We start from the raw sequence: 23,605 nt of genomic DNA on the forward strand, positions 1-23,605 counted from the left end.
GAACACTTTATTTCCTGCTAGGACATCCTTTTGCTATTGTGAAGATATAAACAATGTCTACTATTAAAAAGAAATATATATGCAGGCAAAATATGTATTTGAATTGAAGATATTATTTCTTATTAACAGACTTCATGAGACATTAATATTGATTATTAATGCTAGTAGAGAAATGTAAAGAGTATAATTTATCAAAAAATAGAAAATGCATTTGGAATAGTTTATTTTATTATATTAGTACATGAAATGATGAAGCCACATGGAAAACCTGATTCTGGAGAAACTGAAATTCTCATTTCTTTTCTGTGACTCACCGTATATCATGTTTCAAAACACTCAATACTTTTTACTGGGTTCAAACTTTATGTGGAGCAAAGAAAGGTAGTTGAAAACTTAAAGCTATTTGTTAAGGTGCTATTAAAAGTAAATAAAAACAAAGGACTTAAGTGAGCAAGAGAGGGATCACTTCAGGTAATGTGGAAGCTATATCTAGGGATAATTGAAGATTGACTTTCTGATAAAAGGCACAAAGAAGGGTTATTTGACTTATTCCTAACTGAGTCCACTTCTTTAGGAAGTATGCTTGAGAATATATTTGGCAATAAATTTAACAGCTAGCAAGGTTTCTTTACAGGTTGACTTTATCAGAGATTCTGGAAGGAGAAAACCATATTTGCCTTTATCTCGGAGTTCAAAGGCAAATGTGTGTTTGATGCCCACGTTGTAAGCCCAGTCTAAAGAAGAACCTGATGTCGGGTCTGTAAAACATAAGCAATAAATATTTAATTAGAAACAAATGCTAATGTTTTTCTTGAAATAGAAATTCACTGGTGTAAAATTAGCAGTAAAAAATAATTATGTGTACAGTTAATTGCAGTAATGAATGGCAATAGTGGTCTACATAGTATAGAGTGTAGAGTAAAACATAATCATGGTTTTGGGATCCACCACAGATTTTAAATATGTGCTGCATTTTCTTTTTTAAGATTTTATTTATTTATTAATGAAACACCCACACCCACACCCACCCACACACACACACACACAGAGGCAGAGACACAGGCAGAGGGAGAAGCACGCTCCATGTAGGGAGCCTGGCGTGGGACTCGATCCTGGGTCTCCAGGATCAGGCCCTGGGCTGAATGCAGCACTAAACTGCTAAGCCACCCAGGCTGCCCTGTGCTGCATTTTCAAAATAATATTTTGCTTGGGTCAGTACTCTAAATTGAGTTTATAGTATTGCATATAGTATTGGGCATATAGTATTGCAGATGGAGGTGGTCTAGGCAAGTGCAAGTAGCTGTAGAAACCAACTGAGGAGGGTCTCTGGGCACTGAAAACTCAACAAAGAATCATTCACACAAGCTAGGCAAAAGTAGATTTTTTAAAATAGTTCAGGTCTCTTTCTATTCATGTTGCTTGGATTAACTATTTTTATAGTTAAAAGACCAAGAAAGCTTAAATCAATTATTTTTAAGGATGTATTTAATCTCTTTATCCAACTTTTCAATGTCAGGTTTTTTTTTTAAGATTTTATTTCTTTATTCATAAGTCACACACACACATACACACACACAAAGAGGGAGAGACACAGGCAGAGGGATAAGCAGGCTCCATGTAGGGAGCCCGATGTGGGACTCGATCCTGGATCCCCAGGATCAGTCCCCGGGCTGAAGGCAGCGCTAAACCGCGGAGCCACCTGGGCTGCCCTCAATGTCAGTTTTTATGAGATTTTACTAAGAATATTATTATTTGAAAATCTAAAGAGATATCTATAATCTGTGTACATGTGAGGTTTGTACAAGTGCATATATATATATATACTACAAATGCATTTATGTATATTTTGTTTTGCATAATAAGAAAACTGCTTTCTTGTGCATAAAATTATTTATGTTCTAGGACAAGTAATGAGTTTAACTAATATTAATATTTTAGGTTTGGATGATGAAAATTCAAAGCTAAAGGCGATGAAAGAGAGAAGAAATATTTCGGTAGAAAGAGGATTAGATCTTAAACTATTCAAATATTGATTAAAGTTTTAATATTCACAGTGCACTTTACTTGGCACTATGGAGGACATCTGTGCAGGGTGCAAAGACAAAGATGATATTGGTGTCTTTGCAAACTTACTGTTTAGGGGAGAGAAGTCAAAGATGCAAATCAGTAGAGACAGGGAATAATATGTAAGTACCATAAGGAAGGTACAATGTCCAATGCCTACTAAATACCACCTTCTTGATGGAGAGCCTTGAAAGGTATTTTTCCAGATGGAAATGGAAGAAGGGCATTCTGGTCAGTGAGCTGCAAAGATGGAAAAGCATGGAGGCCGTTTTAGGGACCAATGAGATCCAGCTGGACTGGAACCAATGGAGTAGTGAGAGTTTGTGGGCAAAGCTCAGAAAACCTGATACATTAGGACATGGTGTTTTTTTTTTTTTTTTTGGGAGGCAATAGTAGTTATTTTAGTGTTGCACTGAGGATGGTTAACCTGGGCTGGAAAGAGTAGAGACCAGTCAGGAGGTATTGTGAAATGAAAACCTGAACTTATGTAGTCACCACATTAGGGATAGCATTGAGGGCTTTACGTCAGAAACACTGGAAACGAAGAGTCACAGAATCTGACAAAAATGATCGAGATTTCAGTCTGCATGGCTGAAAACAATCTACAAATTATTAACAGAAATAGGAACTCAGATAGTGATGGGGAAAAGAAAGGATAAAGGAGAGAAGACAAAATAATGTTTAGCATCAGCCACATTTAGGAAGGAGCTTGTGAAAATGAATTTTAAAGGTATTGGCAGAAACATGATAGGTGAAATCAGCTTGCACACATTCAGGATCATTATTTTTTTTTAGTGGATCGATCCTTTTGTCTTCATTAATGTCCCTCTTTGTTTCTAGCAAATTTCTTTGGTCTGAATTTACTTTATCTGATATTTAATATGGCCACTTCTCCTTTGATTAACATTTGCATGATATATATATATATATCTTTCTAGCCTCTCAGTTTCTGTTATATTTAAAGTGAGTTTATTGTAGATAGCATATTGTTCAATTGTAGTTTTTAAATCCACCCTGTCAATTTGTTTTTATTTAATATCTTTAGGTAAATTATTGATATGACTTAAATCTGCCATCTTATTGTTTGATTTTTATTTGTTCCCTTGTTTTTCATTCCTCTGTTTTTCTTTACTTTTTCTTAAATGAACATTTTAAGGATTCTATTTTTATTCTATTTCTATTCTATTTACTTATAATAACATTTTTGGATATATCACTTTGTATAGTTTTTTTCTTAGTCATTACTCTAGGTCTTAGAACATACACATATAATTTACCATCATCTGCTAATATCAGTGTTTTGCCATATCAAGTGACATGTAGAAATCTTACTTGCATTTAGGTTCTTTTCATCTTCCTTTTTTTAAATATAACCATCTTGAGTACTTTTGTACATGCATAGAGCACCACGTCAAATGGAGTTATATTTTGTGATTCCACTATCATGAAGAGAAAGATAGTCTTTCATTCACTGACTCATTCTTTATCTAATCTTTTGTTCTTGCTTCCTTTCTCTAGTTTTAAGGCTTCTCCTCTTATATTTCGTTCTTATTTGGACAGCCTCCTTTAGCCATTTTTAAAGGGTGGGTCTTTGGGTGATGAATTCTCTTAGTTTTCCTTTCTTTGAGAATGTCTTTATTTCCTTTTTACTTCTGAAGGATATTTTTTATTGAATATAGAATTTAGGGTTGGTAGTTCTTTACTTATAACACTTGAAAAATATTGTCATCTTGTTTTAGCTTTCCATGGTTTCAACGAGAAATCTTCTGTCATTTGAATTGCTTTCCCCTCTATATTGTTTCTGTCTAGTTGCTTTCAAGAGTTTTTTCTTTGTCTTTAGTTTTCAGAATTTTAATTATGATGTACTCAATGTGAGTTTCTTTGAGTTTATTTGTTTGGCATTCACTCAGCTTTTTGGTATGTTGGTTTATGTTTTTAGGAAATTTAATAAATTTCAGTCTTTATTTTTTCATAATTTTTTCCATTCTCACTTTACTTCTGTTCTTCTGAGACTTTGATAATATGAATATTGTCTTTTGTTACTGCATCTCAGCTCCCTAAAGCTTTGCTCATCTTTTTTTCAATTTGTTATATCTATTCAGACTGGCTGAATTCTTATTCTGTCTCCAAGTTCATTGATTCTTCTCTCTGTCATATTCATTATGCTATTGAACCCTTTCAGTTAGTTTGTAAGAATTTAAGTTATTTTCCAGTGCGGTGATTTCCATTTGGTTCCTTTTCATATCTTGCATTTTGGGGGTGAGATTTTCTGTATTTTCATTTGTTTCAAGGCTATCTAATTGCTTGTTGAAGCATTTTTATGATGGTGACTTTGAAATTCTTCTTAGATGATTCCAACATGTAAGTCATCTCAGTGTTGACATCTGTTGATTGTTTTATCTCATTCATGATGTGATTTTTCCTCATTTTTGCTGTGACAAGTGATTTTTTTCCTTGTATCCTGGACATTCTGACTATTATGTTAAATCTTAAATCTTATCTGAAATCTATTTTAGCGATCATTTACCCTCTTTAGACTTAGCATGCAGGCCCTGGTCTTCTTTTGTAACTTGTGGTTACAGTGACAATATGGTTTTTAGAATCTTTGCATTGCTATTTTGGTCTGGTTGGTTCCCCTGGTGCTGCTGCTGGTTTCCCATTGATGGCAGCAGATAACTACTACATGGGTGAAAGGTGATCCCCTTAGCTTGGCCACCTGGTGCCTCTAGGTGGTAAATGAGGATTCTAGCCTGTAGGATAGAGAGCACTTCCCTCATGAGGAAGAAGCAGAAAGAGGAGGAGAGAATTGAAGAGAGAACCCAGTGTAGTACGTGCATAGTGTACCTGTTTTCTTGAAAATGTCTACTTTTAGAGGCAGTCAGCGGAGACAGAGTAGAAAGAAGGAGGAGGAGGCAATCCATTGTAAAGAAGGCAAAGGAATGGCAAGAAGAAGGGATATCAACAGGGTCCAGTGTTGTAGGGAGTTTGTGAACTGAAATAACTATTGGCTTTAGTGATCAAGAAGTCTCTCATTTTTAGCTAGAGTTAGATTTAAGTTCATTAGAAAATGGCACGTTAAATTTGATAGCAATAGAGGTAGGTTGAGTAGGAATTGTATCTTGTATGGTGATTTAGAGTGTGCTAGGCATTTTAATAAAGTAGGCCAATTTCTAGCTGTACTAGTTCCCTGTTTGCAGTTAAATGGGGAACTGCAAATAGGGAATAGTGATTTAAGTGTTAAAGAGTATGGCTATTTCACTTTGACAGATTTATTTTATGTGAAATTTCTCATTAAGATTAATAGTGGTTATTGAGAATGTATATAATTTGTGATTCTTCATAATTGTGTGATGTTATTGAGTGTAACACATTTTCTTTTATGATACTACTTTTTGTATCTTCAAAACGTTAAATTTGCAAACAAAAACCACATAAGGCATAAAATAAATGCAACAATGAAAGCTTTCTACTTGTAAGAATACATTTTTATAGAACTTAATCTATTGAACACGATATTTAGCCTTTTATTTATCTACCTCTATATTTACCAAAATATGTATATATATTTATAAAATATAATAACCACTTGCTAAATATCAGGTACCCTTTATTGCTTTATATATGTAACTCATTTCATAAATTTCTATCACAACTTTAGGATTTAAGCGCCAACTGCTTTACAGAAGAGGAAATTTAGAAGAGACTGAACAATTTGCTCAAAGGTTGTGTCAGGAATCAAACCCAAGCTGCATGTCCTCAGAGTTTGTGCTATTAACCATTATATTGTCCTATCTACTATATGTCAATCTATAGTCCTCCCAATGAAAGCTCTTCTTTGAGTTCTACAAGATAATTTTTTTGTTAAGATTTTTTTAACGTCATTAAAAAAATTCTATGCCTTTCAAGGCATATTAGATGTACAGAACTTACTGTAATACCATCAAAGCAAGTCAGAATAGGGGATCCCTGGGTGGCTCAGTGGTTTAGTGCCTGCCTTCAGCCCACAGTGTGATCCTGGAGTCCTGGGATCGAGTCCTGCATCAGGCTCCCTGCATGGAGCCTGCTTCTCCCTCTGCCTGTGTCTCTGCCTCTCTCTCTCTCTCTCTCTCTGTCTCTCTCATGAATGAATAAATAAAATCTTTAAAAAAAACCAACCAAGTCAGAATAAAACTGAACCAAGCTAGGAATCTGGTTTCAGCCCACAGGAATCTACATAACAATGCTGGTGGCTTAACGTGTTTTTGAAGAAAGTATTATTGACCTGCATTAAACATAATAACCGGCACTTTTGTGTCAATACTAAGTGAAAGTTCTAATTGAAGCAAGAGCTAAGCTAGAGGAATGTGGGCATAAACTTTGCATTCTTGTTGCCCCTTAATATAACCTTAGCTTGAATATCTTAGTAGATAGAGATTGGGTGTTGTGAGCTACAAATTTGAGAACTTGATTTTCTCTTTTTCACACTGTAGAGTGGTACAGAGTGTGGAAAACAGTACTGGGTTGAGAGACTGGGTTGGAGCAGATCTAACAATTTGGTGTGTGAGGAAGGCAACAAGAAAGACACTTTGAAATTAACTTTTTAATTTATGATGTGATTCACAGATGATATTAATGATGCAAGCTATATGTTTCTATCAATTCAGTGAACTAGTCTTACTAACTAGGTACAATGTTCAGTTGTTCAGTTCAGTTATTTCTAAGATGATAAAGGATTGGATAGGTCACCAATATACAAATGTAAACATTTCACAATCTTTTACATCAGTTGTTGTTGTTGTTTTTTTTGTTTTGTTTTGTTTTTTTTTGTTTTTTTTTTTTTTTACATCAGTTTTTGTGCCATCTAAACATTGTTGCTTTGTGGCAAAGTAGGTAGTATATATACCATTTGACTCTGGTCTGGAATGCTAATCTTTGTTCCTATATTTCTCCAAATTGATAAAATTGTTCTGTATCTTATTTTTTTCTTAAAAAATTTTATTTATTTGTTCATTAGAGACACAGAGAGAGAGGCAGAGACACAGGCAGAGGGAGAAGCAGGCTCCATTCAGGGAGCCCGATGTGGGCCTGGATCCCGGGACTCCAGTATCCTGCCCTGGGCCGAAGGGAGGCATTCAACCACTGAGCCACCCAGGCATCCCTCTTTCTGTCTTATTTTTATAGTCTATAAATGAGGGTTTATGCTTAGACCAGTGGTTCTCAAACCTAGTTTCACTTTGGGTAGTTTAAAAAAATGCAAGTGACTGGCCCCCACCACAAACTAATGAAATCAGAATTTCTGGGGGAGGGGGTGGGGCCTATTCAGCCACATGTTTTAAATGCTCAGATGATTCCGATGGGAAGTCAGGCTTGAAAACCTTGAATTAGATAATCTCCTAGATTTCCTCCTGATTTCAGATTTTATTATTTTAATTTATTTGCTATATTTGTTTCTTAGGTTCAAATTGCAAACTTATTTTTTCTGGAGGTCAGAGGTCTCTCCATAATTTGGGGTTTAAAAATGTTCCCTCGGTCCTTTTTCTTTGGTCTCCATCAAATCAAAGAGGGAAAACCACCAGCAAATGCTATATAGATGCTTTTCCCACGTCCTGGGACTTGTTAAGTGACAACCAGGGTACTGGAATAACTAAACTTTAATTGTGGAGTGCTTTTCTTTCCTGTTCTTACCAAGTCAACAACATGTTGCTACCCCCTGCTTCTCATGAATGTTTGATTAACATTCAGTCAGATGTTTTATTAAAGCAGTCACTCCTAAAAAATTTTAAACATCTATCAAGCTGCTGCAGCCCTGTATGGAAGAGGCAATTCTTTTAAAATCTGCATTTAAAAAAAATCTTTTAATATAATTAAAAAAACTTAAATTTAAAATACTGCTATACAGTTGTACAGAATAGTAATTCCTCTTCCCCCTATCTTCTCATTTTGAAAGTGATACATGATGGCTTGGAGCCATGGTATTTTTGGCTATCTGTTTCTCCCAATTAGAATCTACCTCTTGAGAGCGGTTATTATGTCTTAATTCTTCTAACCTATCTCTCAAAACTCCAAAATTCTGGACTATGAGGGAGGCATTCCATAAATTCTTACCCTTAAATGACTGTGATACAATGCCATGCATAGCTTTAGTATGCTCATAATTTGCATATATATGTAAATCTACATAGCATATATATATACGTGGAAAGTGTGATAGTAGAAATCCTTTGGTGTTCTAGTTGCCTTTTGCAAAGTGTGCTCCTATTTGGACCACTTCGTTCTTTGCTGCCAAGAATATCTAGTTTGTCTGGTCCTGCAATTTCTCAGTATCCATTAAGAAGCCTGCCATTTTAAACTGGTGTTCTAGTCTGTCCTCTTGTTCTTAACTTTGCTCACTTTTGGTCCACTTACATAACTGAGTATATCATCTTTGAAATCTTATTCCCATCCACTTGTATGTGTAATGAATGTCTAGCATGGTTGTGTTGCAGCGAGAGATCTATTTGGATGTTAGTGATTGTGTCACTTTTTCTTCAGCCTTTTAGCAACTATTGGTTGATAGGTAATTGCTGATTAATGTTCTTTAGGAATGGGACTTATTTGTTTTTTTGGCCATTTTTCTAATTCCACCAAAGGAGCTTCCAGTAAGTTGACTCTAGAAGTTGTATGTGATGATTCTGGCATTTTAAATTTCTATAACAATTAGCAATTACCTAGGGTATAGATGTTAGTTCCAGGTTTATACTTGTATCTTGGGTTAGGGAAGTAGTTTATAAGGTGTGGCCAGCTAGAATTATTGCAAGGAATCCATGGATTCACATATGTATGTGTGTATATATATTTCTTTTTTTCAGTCCACAAATTTAAAAAGCATAATGGAAATAAGTATAGGTATTTGGTGGTGGGTTGTTCATGAAATGTTTAAAGGTTAAATAGCAGTCTTCATGCTAAAAATATTGGATGTCATGGCTCTAGAGAGTGATGCGGCTAAATTGAGTCTAGTCTTGTGGTTTCAACCCACGTTCACTCTTTTTGGATTAGTCAGGGTGTTTTTTTAATTGAGCAAGTTTATGGGTATTAATTTTGCTGTTGTTCCATGCCCTGCATTGTGCTAGATATTATGTGGTCTGATAAGAGACCTGAAGTGTAATCCTTCCTTTTAAGGAATTAAGTTTTGCTAAGAAGTTAATGTTTCATAAGCAGTTCATTGGGAATTTTCCATTCTTCAGTTCTGAGGATTGAAGCTGAGAAATTATTTGGAGACAAGGCATTTTTCTACTGAATATTTCCAAACTAAGATCAGTGGGATCTTGCCATAGGGGAAAAAACAATTTTACTTCCCATGATCTGAATTAATGGTCTTTGGTGAAAATGAATGGATTTCTTTTCATTGCTTAAAAATAGAAATACCTGGTTATGTTAGCTACAGAAACCAAATGAGAAACCATCATGCACCGTGGTCAAGATCATGGGTTTTGGTTTTGTTGAAACTTGGGACTAAATCCCAGTTTAGCCAGTTACAAGGATAGCCTACCTCATAGGATGTTGTGACAATTAATTGAGATTGTTAAATCAAGGGCCAGCCACAGTGACTGACTTGTCAGAGATCTGTCATTAATTAAAAAAACACACAAAGTCTGAAAATAGCGAAGAGTAAGAGGTGCTTAGACACTAAAACAAAAGCAACAGAACTAGAACCTTTCTTTATACCTCTTTCTTAATCTGCTACATAAATCTCAGTTTAACACACTAGGAAGGGGCTGGTGAGAAGGACAAGAATCTAGTTTCACCTGATCAAAGTGACTGAAATTTTGCCCTGCTTATTTTCCTACAGGAGCTAGGGAAGACTGTGCTTGCATAGGGTCAAGGCCGAAAAAGGAGAGTCCAATTAAACAGCAACAATAACAACAAAACTGTTGAGTTTGCCCCAACTAATTCTCTTCAGTTCCTGTGAGGATAAATGTTGTTGTTGGGGAACAGGAAGGTGGATAAATTAAACCATAACTTCATATTGATTTAACAATTTCTATTGACCTTGTAACCTCGTAAAAGTTCAATGTAATTTGCTTTTCAGAAAAATCTTATCCCCCACAAAGGGCAAAATGTATCCCCTGGATTCACATGTAATTCAGAATCACCTGTTAAAATTGAAGTATAATGAGCAATTCTAGATGTTCTAATCCTAACTTACAAATTCTAAAATTTCCTTTAATATTTATAAAAAGAATTAGGGAAAATAACAATAAGTAATAGGAAAAACTTACAGTAAGTTGATGCTATTGGGCCATAGATGTAGCGGGTTTCATATCGAGTTGCTAGAACATCTGTGCCGATCTTTGCAACTTTGTCCTGGAGAAAAAGGAAAGTTAGAATTGGATTGATAAGAAACCATGTAAGTGCTATTAATTTGTTGGGGATTTTAAAAAAGTAAATTTTACTGGTTATTTGGCAATTGAAGATCAAAATAAAATCCGTGGTTAAATGAGAAATTTATTTTTGGTAAGATATATTATCATTGTGAAGACTTCTAAATGTGAAATCAGTTACAAACAGTAATGCCATATCTCATTTTGGATTTCTACTCTTTCTTCTCTCTCTCTTGTTTCACCCTCTCTCATTCCTTCTTCTCCTCCCTTTCCCTACTTTCTTCCTTTTGTCGTTTCTTGTAAAAAACACATTCTTTGTACTCCCTTTCAGATACTTTTTGGTTGTAGATATTTGTCTCTTCCAAAGTCAGTTTCTCCCATGTTCCTACTTCCTTTGTTTTTATGGGTGCCACACTGCCAAAAGGACTTTTTCCACATTGGATTTTAGCATGTCGAAGGAAGAAATGTGGTTGACTCTTCTTTAAAATAGTTGTTAAATTAAAGTTTCTCTTCTAGGGTGAATGCATTTCATGACCTTTAATACACATTAGTTTTTCATGCTAGGAGAATGATTATTGGAATGAATTTTAATAGAATATAGTAACTAACATATTTGTACCCTCAATGAAGATTTATTTTTAGTTTGTATGTGTAATGTGTATGACCAAAAGATAAGTTTTTTCTTAATTTAGTTGCTGTGTAAAAACTCTTTACTCAAAATGGTTTGTTGCATATATTTGTATTTTTAATCCATAATACCATTTTCCTAAGGGCAGACCGAAATTACACTGCTATAGCTTTTCATGAACTAATCAAACTCATGGGTTCAGATTCTCAACTATATTGGCTAAATAAATGAGTATGGGCCACATATTGCTTGTATATTTTCTTTGTTGTATATATAAAGATGGTTTTAATGACTGGTAAATCTCTGCTGCAACTGAAATTGAATGCTGTTGTGTGGAATACAATGGATGGAAGTCAAAATGACAATTGTGACTTCTTTTTAAGAAAATTATTTTTAAAAATATGAGGCAGTATTGGAACCATAGCTTTTACTGAATGCATTATATTTATCAGCCCCACATGGGATCTACGACACTGAACTTTATCTGCTTTATTTCTTTTGTTTTACAGCAATTAAAAATATCCCTTTTATGGATATTCACATTGCTGGTGCTTGTGATGTACTGGAACCCATATGCAGAAGTTTTGTTTGTTTGTTTGTTTTAAACCATATATGATCAAATTAGTTTTCATACAAATGAAAAGGATGCATAGTGGACCTTTGTTCTTGAAAGACAGTGTATTCTCAGTGAGGAAGCTTCACAAACATTCATAACGTTCTTTCTTTAGATATAAAAGAATATTATTTCCAAGTTGATTAGGAGGATAAAAATACAATGAATTTTCATGAATATGGTGTTTTAGGGACAGAAGTAGATATCTTTGCTGTTCTGTTAGACTTTTGCTGCATGTGGTTTTACAGTATGGCTATGGTAAATGCTTAATTTAACAATCTGTATAGTAATGGAATTCTACTCTGGATGGCTTAGATAATTTTCCCTATTGACTTTATCGTAGAATCACATTGAAAGATTTATTTATATTTTTTTATCACATGAAAAAATAATCTAGGAATTAATGATTTTAACTCTAAGGTAAATTTTATTCTTTCCCTTGGTATTAAAATGTGAAACTCTTTCAACATAATGCAGTTGTTCATAAAAGTCAACGGTGGTGTCTGTCAGTGTATAACCATAGTTTTTTTTCTACATACCAGGTCCTCATGGTTAGATGGCAGTTTTGATGTATATCCATAGGGAAACAATAGCATCTGGGAATAAGAGTGGAAGGTGATATAGGCCTTGATTGATTTCAGATGGCTTCGTATGAAGTCAGTGACAGCTTTGGTCTCTTTCTCAGACTCTGGTTTTGGGCCCCGATATATATTTGCACATGGATTCTTGGTGTTCTGAAAAGCTGCAGTGGACATGGGTGGATGAGATCACAGTCTGTTCCCCATCAGAAAAACACCTGTCTCTTCTGATGTGGGCTCACAAAATGTTTTACATATTTTCATCTCCCAGGCTTACAGGGCTGCCTCAATGTCTCTGGTGTCCTAGTCATTGCAGACCAACTTTGTACACACAACTCAGTGTGTGACAGACCCAGCCCACTGGAATATTCTTAACCTTATTTGTTTTGCCTCTGTTTCCCAGGGTTATAGGAATAATATACCAGAAGAATCCCAGAGCCTGGAGCCGGATAGACCCCAGTTTCATTTCAACCTCAGTCTAACTTGCTGGGGACTGGTATGAATTACCTATTTTGAGTCTGAGTTTCTTCAACCCATTTCAGCAGGCAGCTTTTCCTTAGCGATAGCTGTTATTATCATATTTACTGGTAGAATAAAATTAAAAATTGAGGGTATTTTCAACCAATTTAGGTAAAGAAAAAAATGTATGAATTGACTCCTTGAATATATGCAATGATGAAGTCACATTTGTGTAGCAACTAGAGTGTCATCTGATGTAGCCGGCCTCTGCTTATCATTGTATTTCCATTAAACCTTTTCACTTTCTTTGCCCCAGCTGTTTCTTTTCACTAAACATCTGAAGAACTATCTGTATGCTGGTTTTAACCACTGATATTTCTCAGCTTTTATCAGACTAGGAAGAGGAGGGACCTGAGACCTCTCTTCAGATTATCTGAATTTTTGTACATCTGGATTATGCCTGATTTTTAGCAAGCTAGATGTATTAAGTAAGAGATGGTTTGATAAATAATCCCACCCTCCCACTTCCTCCCATATAACAAAACATTCATAGTATTTCTAAGGTAGGGATGATTATCTTTTATTATTTAGATTAGAAAATTTAATACTCAGGAGATATTTTTACTGAAATAAGTAGTGGTTTAACTGAATTTGGTATCTGAATGCTCTTTTATAGCTGTTTTCTTTGAGATCAAGTCTACTACTCACAGTTCCACGAAGCATTAAAGTTCCTGTTGAGGTCAGTGCCAATGCATTTGGAGTTTTGGTTCTTGGAACGATTTTTTCTCCACATGCGGTTCTGCGGGATTTTGAATGATAGAAGTGTTTACATCAGATCAGTTTGCATTTTTCAGTTTGATCATTTCAGATCCTCTCTGCGGGTGTCTATAGCTTTATTTGAAATCTACCTAGTTAACTTGAGGTTCCTTTCAATAAAGAAAAAAATATACTGTTTTCCTATAACTTGCAATATTTTCAGAAATGTTGTTTTTTTACATTAATATTCTAAGACCTTGATAAAATAATTTAGGTAGCTTTAAAAACTGTTGATTAGTTCTTGGTACTAGAAAATGATCAGCAATGTTCTGAAATTACCTGTAATTTAAATTATAACTTTATTGTATCTTTCACCATTTATAGATTTTATTTTATTTTTTAAATTTTTATTTATTTATGATAGTCACACACACAGAGAGAGATTTTTAAAATTTTTATTTATTTATGATAGTCACACACACACACACAGAAGCAGAGACACAGGCAGAGGGAGAAGCAGGCTCCATGCACTGGGAGCCCGACGTGGGATTCGATCCAGGGTCTCCCGGATCACGCCCTGGGCCAAAGGCAGGCGCCAAACTGCTGCGCCACCCAGGGATCCCCCATTTATAGATTTTAGATATAAAATAGGCTTGTGACTATTAGAACATAATTGTCACTATTAGAACATAATTTTCAGAAAAGAACTGAATGTGGTAGTATCTGTCTGAAAGTTCAGTATTAATCTTATTTTGCAACAGTGGGTAAATAAAGGATCCTGTTAAAGGACAGATATACATCTTTTATTTAATAAATAAATAAATTTATTTATTATTTAATAAATAAATAAAAGATTTATTTATTTTTGATACATTTATTTCACATCAAATTCTGTTTCAGATAGATTGGAATACAGTGCCTTTTGCCTTGAGAACTGTGTTCATAATGTCTGTAACTGACATATTTTTAGGTAGAATGTGCTTTTGCCATATCATATAACATACATTTCTTTTATAATTATTGCTTTATTTCATTTTTTTTCATTACTAGCTTCAGTAGCGAAAATTTTATATTTTTTCAAAGACACCTATGCAACCAGGAAATCATGCTTGCCTTAGCCTGAAATTGAAATTCTTAAAAATATGTTTGAGGTAGAATTAACTGGTTACTCAAACCTTAAACTTAATGCATAGCAGTCAATGTACATTAAAGTCAGTAAATACTATAATCATTCAAATGCAGACGAGACCATAGACCATTACCTGTGTCCATGACCAAATATATCCATCAACATTGAATACAGGAAGAACATAAAAATTCATTCGGTCCAGGAGTTTGGTCATAATTTTATTTTTTCCATAGGTTTTGGTTGCCTGTAGGAGTAGGAAAAAATTTAGCTATTGGTGTAAAGTTTATCACTATGTGGAGAGCTGTGGGTATAATAGTAATAACTACCACTCCTTTTGTCATTTGCCCAACATCACATGATTTTAAACATATTTCCCCTAAGTAGCATAAAAATAAGTGACCCATGTAAAAATCACTTATTCAGACTGGTGAAATTAATTGAACTGAATATTCTTTAAAGGGTCACTTAATTGTCAAGGCTGTAGCATACCGCCTTATAGCATGCAAGGTATGTTTTACAGGAAGAACAGAGACCAAGTGAAAAATTAGCAGCATACCTTGTTTTAAATGGATTCTTTCCCTCACATCCTTTAGGTAAATATAGAATGAGTTTGTAAGCATAGAAATATGTGAATTTTGGAGAGGATTCATAAATTAATTATAAATAGGATTAAAGAAAAAATATTCCATTAATAAAAAACTCAAGCATTTCATTTAATAAAAAACCTCAAGCATTTAGATTGTCCAGTCAACTCCTTTTTTTCCCACCAGATTTCCCATCCCAAGTTTCTATAATTATCTATACTTCCTATGGCTACCTAAAATCTTTCTCATTCCTGAAAAATCTCTTCCAGGTACATCTGTTCCAGAGCCAGGGGATTTCTTGTAGCCCTGTCACCTGTATATTCCTTTAAAGGTCAAGTAAGGGGAGCTCTTGGCTATCTGCTGGAAGAGATGAAACAACTGCAGGGATAAATCAGTTCTGGCAGATTCATTCCTAGTGGAAGTATCCATGCCCAGAAAGCCATTGTCATGTTGTATGCAAAAGCTGGTGTAAAAGAGAAAGTTAAAAGATGGGGCCAGAATAGACTAGAATGAGAGGAATAACAACTCATAAGCTGGATTTATCTTTAAAAAAATGTGAGTTATTTTTCACTTGGAAAGGAAATTAAGTATGAAAATTCCAAGTGCATGATTGGCCAATTAAATATCTAGAGGTCTGTGCTTTGAGCTCACTGAAGAAAGGCCAAGACCATAGGTTGTGATATGATTATCCATATTTCACTGTAGGATAAACCATATCAACCCCCCCCCATTCATTTAGTTTTAAAAACTGTCAGCTGGAATTCAATCCGTTTGAAGGAAGGTGTCAATTTTATAAAAACCCCAAAGATGAGTAAAATCCAGAGCATTTATTTCTTGACAGCACCAAATGTGGGCCCTTCTAGTTAAGTGGAACTGCATTCGTTTGGAAAGGGGTGTTGCCACTCAGTGAAGTGCTGGAGATTTGACAATCAAAGGAGAATTGTATGCGCGTTCCGATTCACTTACCTGATAGACAAACCACTGGCAAAATGCTGGGGAGATCCATTCTCGTGCATGAATGCCACAATCCATAAAAATAGCCTTTCTTCTTTCATCCCCTTTCCCAACCTATTTAAAAATGAACTTGAGATATTATTTTGCATGAGCTCACACATTGATCCTTTGTTGTCCAATAACTCATTCCTATGCTCAAAGCAATTCTTTCCCCTGTCTTCTGTTGAATAACTAAGTATGTATATACCGTTTTCAGGGAGGACCATGGCACATATCCTTAAATGTCCATACATAATTCATAACCTGTTACATAGTCTATTTTTCAAAAAATTTTCCTGGTGTCAGAGTTGCTTTTAGGATTTTTAAAAAAATCAAAGTATTTTGTTTTTATTATTTTATTGTTAACACCTTTTGGTCTGAGAAATAGATTATATGTTGTTTCTGTTTCTGCCATTTCGTTTTGTTTTTCTGGGTTCATAAATGGGATGTTTGGCTTCAATTGGAAAATATTTTGTAGTTGTGTTTGCAGTGGGGAGGAGGAACAGTGGCTGGATATTTGAAGGGCTGTCATTTTGAAGAGAATTTAGATTTGTTTTGGGTAGTTGGAGAGAATGACTGGATGGGAATTCAGGGTAAGGAAGGACTTCCCAGTTATTAAGGGCATGCTTCAGGGAACATTGGCTTGGGATGTAGAAAAATCCAGCAGCAGCTCAACGGTAATTGTCAGCTCCATTGTAGAAGGAAATTCCCTGTCAACATGGGGTTGAAATGCCTCATGTACTGTTCCAGGATCCTATGATTCTGTGATACTTAAATTTCTCTTTTCTTCATGACATTTAGTCATCAGCTTTACTGAATTTTAATGGATGGAAAACTGTGTTATGTACCAGAGATATCATAAACTCTTATAATGAAGATTTGGGATAAGATATTTGTCTGAGTTTGCCCTTTGTGTCCCACCTAAAACTACCTGTCACTTCTATTTTTGAATGGGTATTTAGAGGTTATATGTTCTTCAAAAAATTTTTTTTCATCTCAGAATTCATTAGTTGTGTGACAAATTAGCTTTTAAATTCATATTTTTCAACAATAATAAGAGTCAGTAGTTCTTGAGTTAGTTTTACCTTGAGAACATATAGTGGATTATCTTCAACAGTGGTTCCAATTTTAATACGAGAGACCATATCAGGATGCTTATGAACCATTTTTTCAGTCCAAGCAACAATCTTAAGAACAAAACCAATTTTGAGGAATTAGAATTAAAAAAAAAACTAAATGAGAACAAATGTTAAGGGTTATAGTTTTTTTGAAGTACAGGTACTTTATACTGTACCTTGTCCCAGTTATTATATTTTGCATAGCTGTGCCTGCCTGGGATATCTTCTTTAACATCAAACTGTTTCTCAATCTCTTCTTGTAGATCATGAATCAAGATTCTGTTTGACAGGGGAATGATAAAATGCACATTGAATGTAGAAAAAACCCCCACAGTTATCTTTCATTTACAGATATTTTCTCTTCCTTATTCTCTATCTTAGATCAAGTTTGCTCTGTTTCTTCATTATTCTTTAACCATCTCTTTTAGAAATGTCATGTGTCTGGCTTCAAATCTTCCCATTTACGTAGAGCTATGCTTTTCACTATGGTAGTCTAGCCACACAAAGCTATAGAGCATTTAAAATAGGGATTCTCCAAAAAAGAGGTTGCTGTTATGTCAAATATATACTACCTTAAGAAGACTTTGTATATAAAATTCTGTAAAACATTGCACTAATGAGTTTTAGATTCATTACATGTTAAAATAATAATATTTTGAAGTAATTATATTAGGTTAAATAAAGTATTTTGCTAAAATTAATTTTACCTATTGGTTTTTAACTTTTTTAATGTGGCTACTAGAATCTTTAAAATTGCACACATAGCTTGCATTATATTACTGTTAATTAGCATTGATCTATAGTAACTCTCTTTCTTCAAACACACACACATTCACATACACAGCAGACAGGCAACAGTGCATGTTCTTATGCACAAATTTGTTGACCATCCCTTATCACTTCATATTTGAGAGGTGGGAGAAACTTTCTTTTTAAAGGTTTTATTTATTTGGAAGAGAGAGAGAGAGAGCTGTGCGGGAGAGTGCACACACAAGCAGGGGGAGCGGCAGAGGAGAGGGGAAAGCAGACTCCTTGCTGAGCAAGGAGCCTACCATGGGGCTTGATTCTAGGACCCCGGGATCATGACTTGAGATGAAGGCGATGCTTGCTTAACCAGCTGAGCTACCCAGGCACCCCAGAGGTGGGAGAAACTTAAATAACAGTAATCGTAAGCATTTAGCACTTACAATGTGCCATTCATTGCTTTAACTACCTTATGTACGTTAACTCATTTAATCTTCACATGAAATTATTATCCTCATTTTACAGATGAGAAAACTGAGACACAAAGTGTTACTTGTCCATAGTCATAGAGCTAGAAAATTGTTAGGGTGATTTTGAGAGGGCGAAATTAGAGGCAGGAGGAATTGTTAGGAGCCTAATGATGGGGACCCAGAGAGAGGCTTTATACCTCAACCCTCTTTTCTATTTTCATCTCTATTCCTGAGTTTTCTCATCTTATCATCTCATTAAATTCCATGGCTGTAATGGTTGCCCATATTCGTACTTCCAGTTCTGGACTCTCCCCTGAAGCTACCACTACCCTGGCTCTTCTCCTACTTCTCCTGTGGCTTGTGCATCCAGCTGCCTACCTGATATTTTCACTTGAACATCCATTTGTTTAATATGGGACAGGTCCTGCTTTACATACATTATTTTGTTTTTATCATGTTAATATTATCATCATTTTAGACATGAGGACATTGTTGCTTAGAAAGCTTAAATACCCATAATTTGTGTGTGTTGGGTTTGGGAGTTTGAATACAACCTTGCTTGACTTTAAGATTTATGTTTCAAAAATACTGTTGTCATCTCATATGTACTCAAATATTTTTGTATATTTTGTCTATTTGAGGATTTTCTATTGTGCTCCACTGAAGTTATCCTCCTCTTGTGAAGGAAACAAACCATATTTAATTATAGTTGTAATATTGAATTTTATTATTTAATGGAGGGTATCCTTATTCTTGTTTCCAAGTTTTTGACTAATTTTACCTGTTCTTAGTAAATGTTTGGTCTAAATCATTTTAGAAGTTATTAGAATTATTAGAAAAATATAAGTTTTCATTAGAATTGTACTGTTAGAAATAAATTTGAGAAGAATCTTACTCATAATGGACCATAATAAAGCTATCTTTTTGATTCTTCAGTAAAATTTTGTATATTTTGTTTATTCATATATCTTTATTGGTCTTGTGAGTGGCTTTTTTCTCATTAACATTTGAACTGGTCATTCATACATTAAAAAACATCACTTTGGTTATACTTACCGATTAGCCACCTTATTAGTTAAAAAACGATCTTTTTACTTCTGATAATTTTTTATTTATACCGTTACGGCTTTAGGGTAGTTATTTCTTTTGTAAAAAATTTATACTTTCTGCTTTTTTCCCAATAACTATTTTTCCCTCTGCTTTATTTCACTGATTAAACTCTTTGAACAATGGAAAATAATAGTGGTAAAAGAGGGCATTCTATTTTTTTTTCTGCTTTTAACAAAAAACCCCTTTCACCACTACATATAATGTTGATTGCCACTTGAGATTAATATGGTGGTATCTATCTATATGATCAAATTATTATAGTCCATTGGTGTCTAGTTGCATTGAATTTTATTATTAAATTCATTAATATGTTAAATATAAGTTGCAGCCATCAGAGATTAACAAATGCCCTCACAAAAAGCTTCATTCATCTCATTTTAGATATTATTATAAAAGTCTTATTTAATCTAGAAGGAATCCATTGGACATAGGTAAAATGATTAATAGAAAGCAAGCATACTATCAGTAGGTGATGGTTAACAGCCAAAAAAAAAAAGGAAAATAAACTGCATAAACAGAAGGATTTAGCAAACACAGGGGTCAGTACTTTGGTGTAAATCCAAATGACCCAGCATATTTTAATAATGTAAATGGCCTTTATGGATATAATTCTTTTATTTTTTTATTTTTTGATATAATTCTTTTATAGCACAGTGTGGAAATTTGTGTTGGTAATGGTAATTCCTTAACCAAATTAAACTATAGTATTCACTATATTTTGCAGGGTAGAGATTGATGGCTTATAATAGAGATATTTCAATGAAATATTTAAAATCAAGAATTATTTGAAGTTGTACTTGAGCAGTTTCCTTATTTGGATTATATTTTCAATTGACTTCTATTAAAAAAAGGCATTATTATTATTATTGATGAAATGCCTATATATTTTCCTTCTGTTAGCAGTAAATCCTATGTAGGAAGATGCTATTTTTTAACATGTGTTCTAATTATTTAGGACAGTATCATATACTCTTTCACCTCCATGAACCTAATCATAAAAGGAAGTAGTGACCTGGTGGGAAGAGGCTCTGTGGTCATTCTTGAGTCCCAGCGCCATATTGGCTTAATACTTTATGTGATCTTGGATGGGTTAATTATTTCTCTGAGCCTCAGTTTACTCACTTTTACAATGGAAACAAACGTGTCAGCCAGGATTGTGGTGAGGATGAAAGGAATTGAAATGTGGGAAGTGATTGGCAAATCATAGGTGCCCCATGAAGCTCAATATGATACTGAAGTTTAGTCTCAAAATTGACAACCACTTCCCAGACTTAATATGTCTTTAAACCAGGCTTCGGTGATGTGTAGTTGTTTGACTCTGATATCTTCAATTTCTTATGATAATGAACTATGACACTGTAGCACCCACTCTACTTGTCGGTTTTTTCTTGCTGATTGACTGACTGATCTGAGTTTGGAGACAGAAGATAAATGAGGAATACTTCTAATTAGAGTTTATTTAGCACATGACACCAAGTACTACTCATGAATATTGATTCCCATTAACATTACTGACAAACACATTATTATGCACATTATATCTAATTCACTGTATGCTTGGCTTTTGACTTCTGGTGAATCTGGGATTTCTCAGAAGAAAAATTATGACTACAGATTAGGAATCAGGTGTGGTATGTTGCACTAAAACTCATAAAGCCGGAGAGAGTTAGAAATTATATTTTGGGTGGTCACTATAGATATAATGAATTTCTTTTAAGTTTTTGTTTTGATTGTTTTAAGTTCTAAAGAGGGTGTGAAGCTTTTGCTTTACCTGCATTTATAGACGTAGTGGAACCAAGCAAAAGAGAAATATTATGGTCCCAGAGGTTGATTTGTAACATAAGGTAGTATTAATTAGTCACAGGAAGCTCGTATCTAAGAATATTTTTAGACTTACACATATCAATTTAGCTCTTGTGATAACAGCAGCAAAAGAAAGTCGTGTGAGCTAAAATACGACCTTTCCATAAAGCAGCTGCATGAGGACATCAGAATGGTGCCAGATTGTTGCTGATAGGGACTAGAAATTAAGCCTAAGGCTGGAAATTAAGAACTAGGGCCAGATGTTATTTTCATGAGCCCTTCTACTAACCAGCAGCCAGGCTTAAACAGATGAAACCAAATTACTTTCTCCCAAATATTATTTTAACACTCCAAGATTTGCTTAATTTGTTAAAGAAATTTGTAAATGTAGATGAAAGGATAAATAATTATTATTGAGGATTTAATGATGTAAATGGCTAATGTTTATTGAACCTTTCTTATGTGCCAGGCATTCAGCTCAGCATGGTATTTACATTTTATCATTTCATCTTTATATCGTCACTATTAATTGGGTACCATTATCATCCCCAAAGGTTAGATAGGGGTTTCCAAAGTTGACACAACTCTTACAATGCAGAAGTGGGGATTTGAACATAGAGGTGTCTGACTTCAGTAATCCAGCTGTGAGCCATTATACAACAGTGCTTCCAGTCACAAGGAGTGAATAAAATCCCTGGGTATTGACCTTAGACCTGTAGTCTTCTTAGTCTACTGAGTATTGTGCAAAGTTCTCCCAGTTGACCAGCCCTCTTGGAAGGCTGTGTCCCAAGGTTAGGAAGTAGATAATTTCAGAGAAGAGGCAAAATAAATCCTATTTTGACAATTTCAATGTTCCCTCCATCTGTTGCTTTTAGAAAGTAACTAAGAAATGGAGAATGGTAAGCCAATGTATGTGACTGCCATAGGACCTAGGGTGTGTGTGTGTATGTGTGTGTGTGTGTGTGTGTGTGAGATGGCGAAGCATATTCCAGGAATGCAGAGTCATTGTTAAGATGTTTTATGAACTGGAGGTCTGGATTGCCTCTTTTCCTCCATGCCCACATTCCAGCATAAAGGCTACTCAAAAAGCATGACTTCAGATTTCTACAAGATCCCATTTGTCCCCAGTAACTCCCTAATTGGGTTAGCATGTATCCAACTTGGCATTTACTGACATGGATTTCCCAACATTTGAGGCACACCTCTGTGTTGGACAATAAACTTTAAGGCACTAATTTATTCACTAGGAGGGGAAGGGAACATCTAGTGATAGCCTCTAGTTATCCCCTGTTGTAGAGAGTGTTTATGTGTGCATTCAAGTAAACACATGTGAAGTGGTCTTCTCCTTACCTGTATTAGTGAAGTAAATAAAGGAAATAGGCAAAGGGCAATTTTTATGGTCCCGGTCAATCTTCATGAAACCTCTATGAAATACCACTTTAGAGATGAAGAAAATGAGGTAAAGAGAAGTTAAATTGTCAATGTTTAATTGTCGATGTTTAAATACCTAATGTGTAGTTTAAATGGGACTGGACCCAGACAGCCTCACTGAGAATCCACATTCTAAATTACCACACTTTATGCTTTCCATCATGACCAATCTCTCTTTGCCTTTTGTAGCAGGTATCAACCTAACCTGTTTTACTCTTGGACAATTACTGTATAAAAATGTAGAACAAAAGAAAAAATGAATGGGACAAGACATTAGAATGATTTATTTGATTGGAATACTTATCTGATAGTGGCATATATATACACTTGACATATGAATTTGTGTCTGACTGAACATTATTAGATAATTAGACATTAATATGAAGTGTCAAAGGTGAGTTTGATATAGATTGGTCAGTTTGATGCAGATTTCTTTTGCATTTCTCATATAATCTTATGTATATCTTACTAAGGTTTCACTTAATTGTATCATTTGTTTTACTATATTTGTGCTATACCATATATATTAGTAGTTTATTTCTGCTTTCCTTCATTAACATTTCTTTATTTTCTAATTTTGCCTTTTGATCAAAGAAAAGATAATCTAAAATGTATCAAATACAAATATCTAAAATGCAAAAAACTAGTAAAAACACTAGGGTTTTTAACTGCTGAATCTAAATATGGTTTCTTCTCCTGTAGACTCAGTCCAATAAATGTGCTGTTCTTTTTTTTTTTAAGATTTTATTTATTCATAAGAGACACATAGAGAGAGAAGCAGAAACA

At 34.5% G+C, this 23,605-nt stretch overlaps 1 protein-coding gene across 1 annotated transcript in view; it reads right to left on the bottom strand.

Moving 5' to 3' along the window:
- Positions 1 to 206: 206 nt before the first annotated feature.
- Positions 207 to 23,605, bottom strand: part of CPA3 (carboxypeptidase A3) — a 29,119-nt gene continuing 5,720 nt past the window's right edge. The window contains exons 4-11 of the mRNA XM_077866076.1: positions 17,438 to 17,540; positions 17,229 to 17,330; positions 16,117 to 16,218; positions 14,700 to 14,810; positions 13,390 to 13,480; positions 12,184 to 12,386; positions 10,302 to 10,386; positions 207 to 758 (exon numbers count right to left, since the gene is read on the bottom strand). Of these exons, the coding sequence (XP_077722202.1) occupies positions 571 to 758; positions 10,302 to 10,386; positions 12,184 to 12,386; positions 13,390 to 13,480; positions 14,700 to 14,810; positions 16,117 to 16,218; positions 17,229 to 17,330; positions 17,438 to 17,540 (985 nt within the window). The 3' untranslated portion in view covers positions 207 to 570. The remainder of the gene's footprint in view (positions 759 to 10,301; positions 10,387 to 12,183; positions 12,387 to 13,389; positions 13,481 to 14,699; positions 14,811 to 16,116; positions 16,219 to 17,228; positions 17,331 to 17,437; positions 17,541 to 23,605) is intronic.

The sequence above is a fragment of the Canis aureus genome, chromosome 22 (assembly GCF_053574225.1).
Source record: "Canis aureus isolate CA01 chromosome 22, VMU_Caureus_v.1.0, whole genome shotgun sequence".
Lineage (NCBI taxonomy): Eukaryota > Metazoa > Chordata > Mammalia > Carnivora > Canidae > Canis > Canis aureus.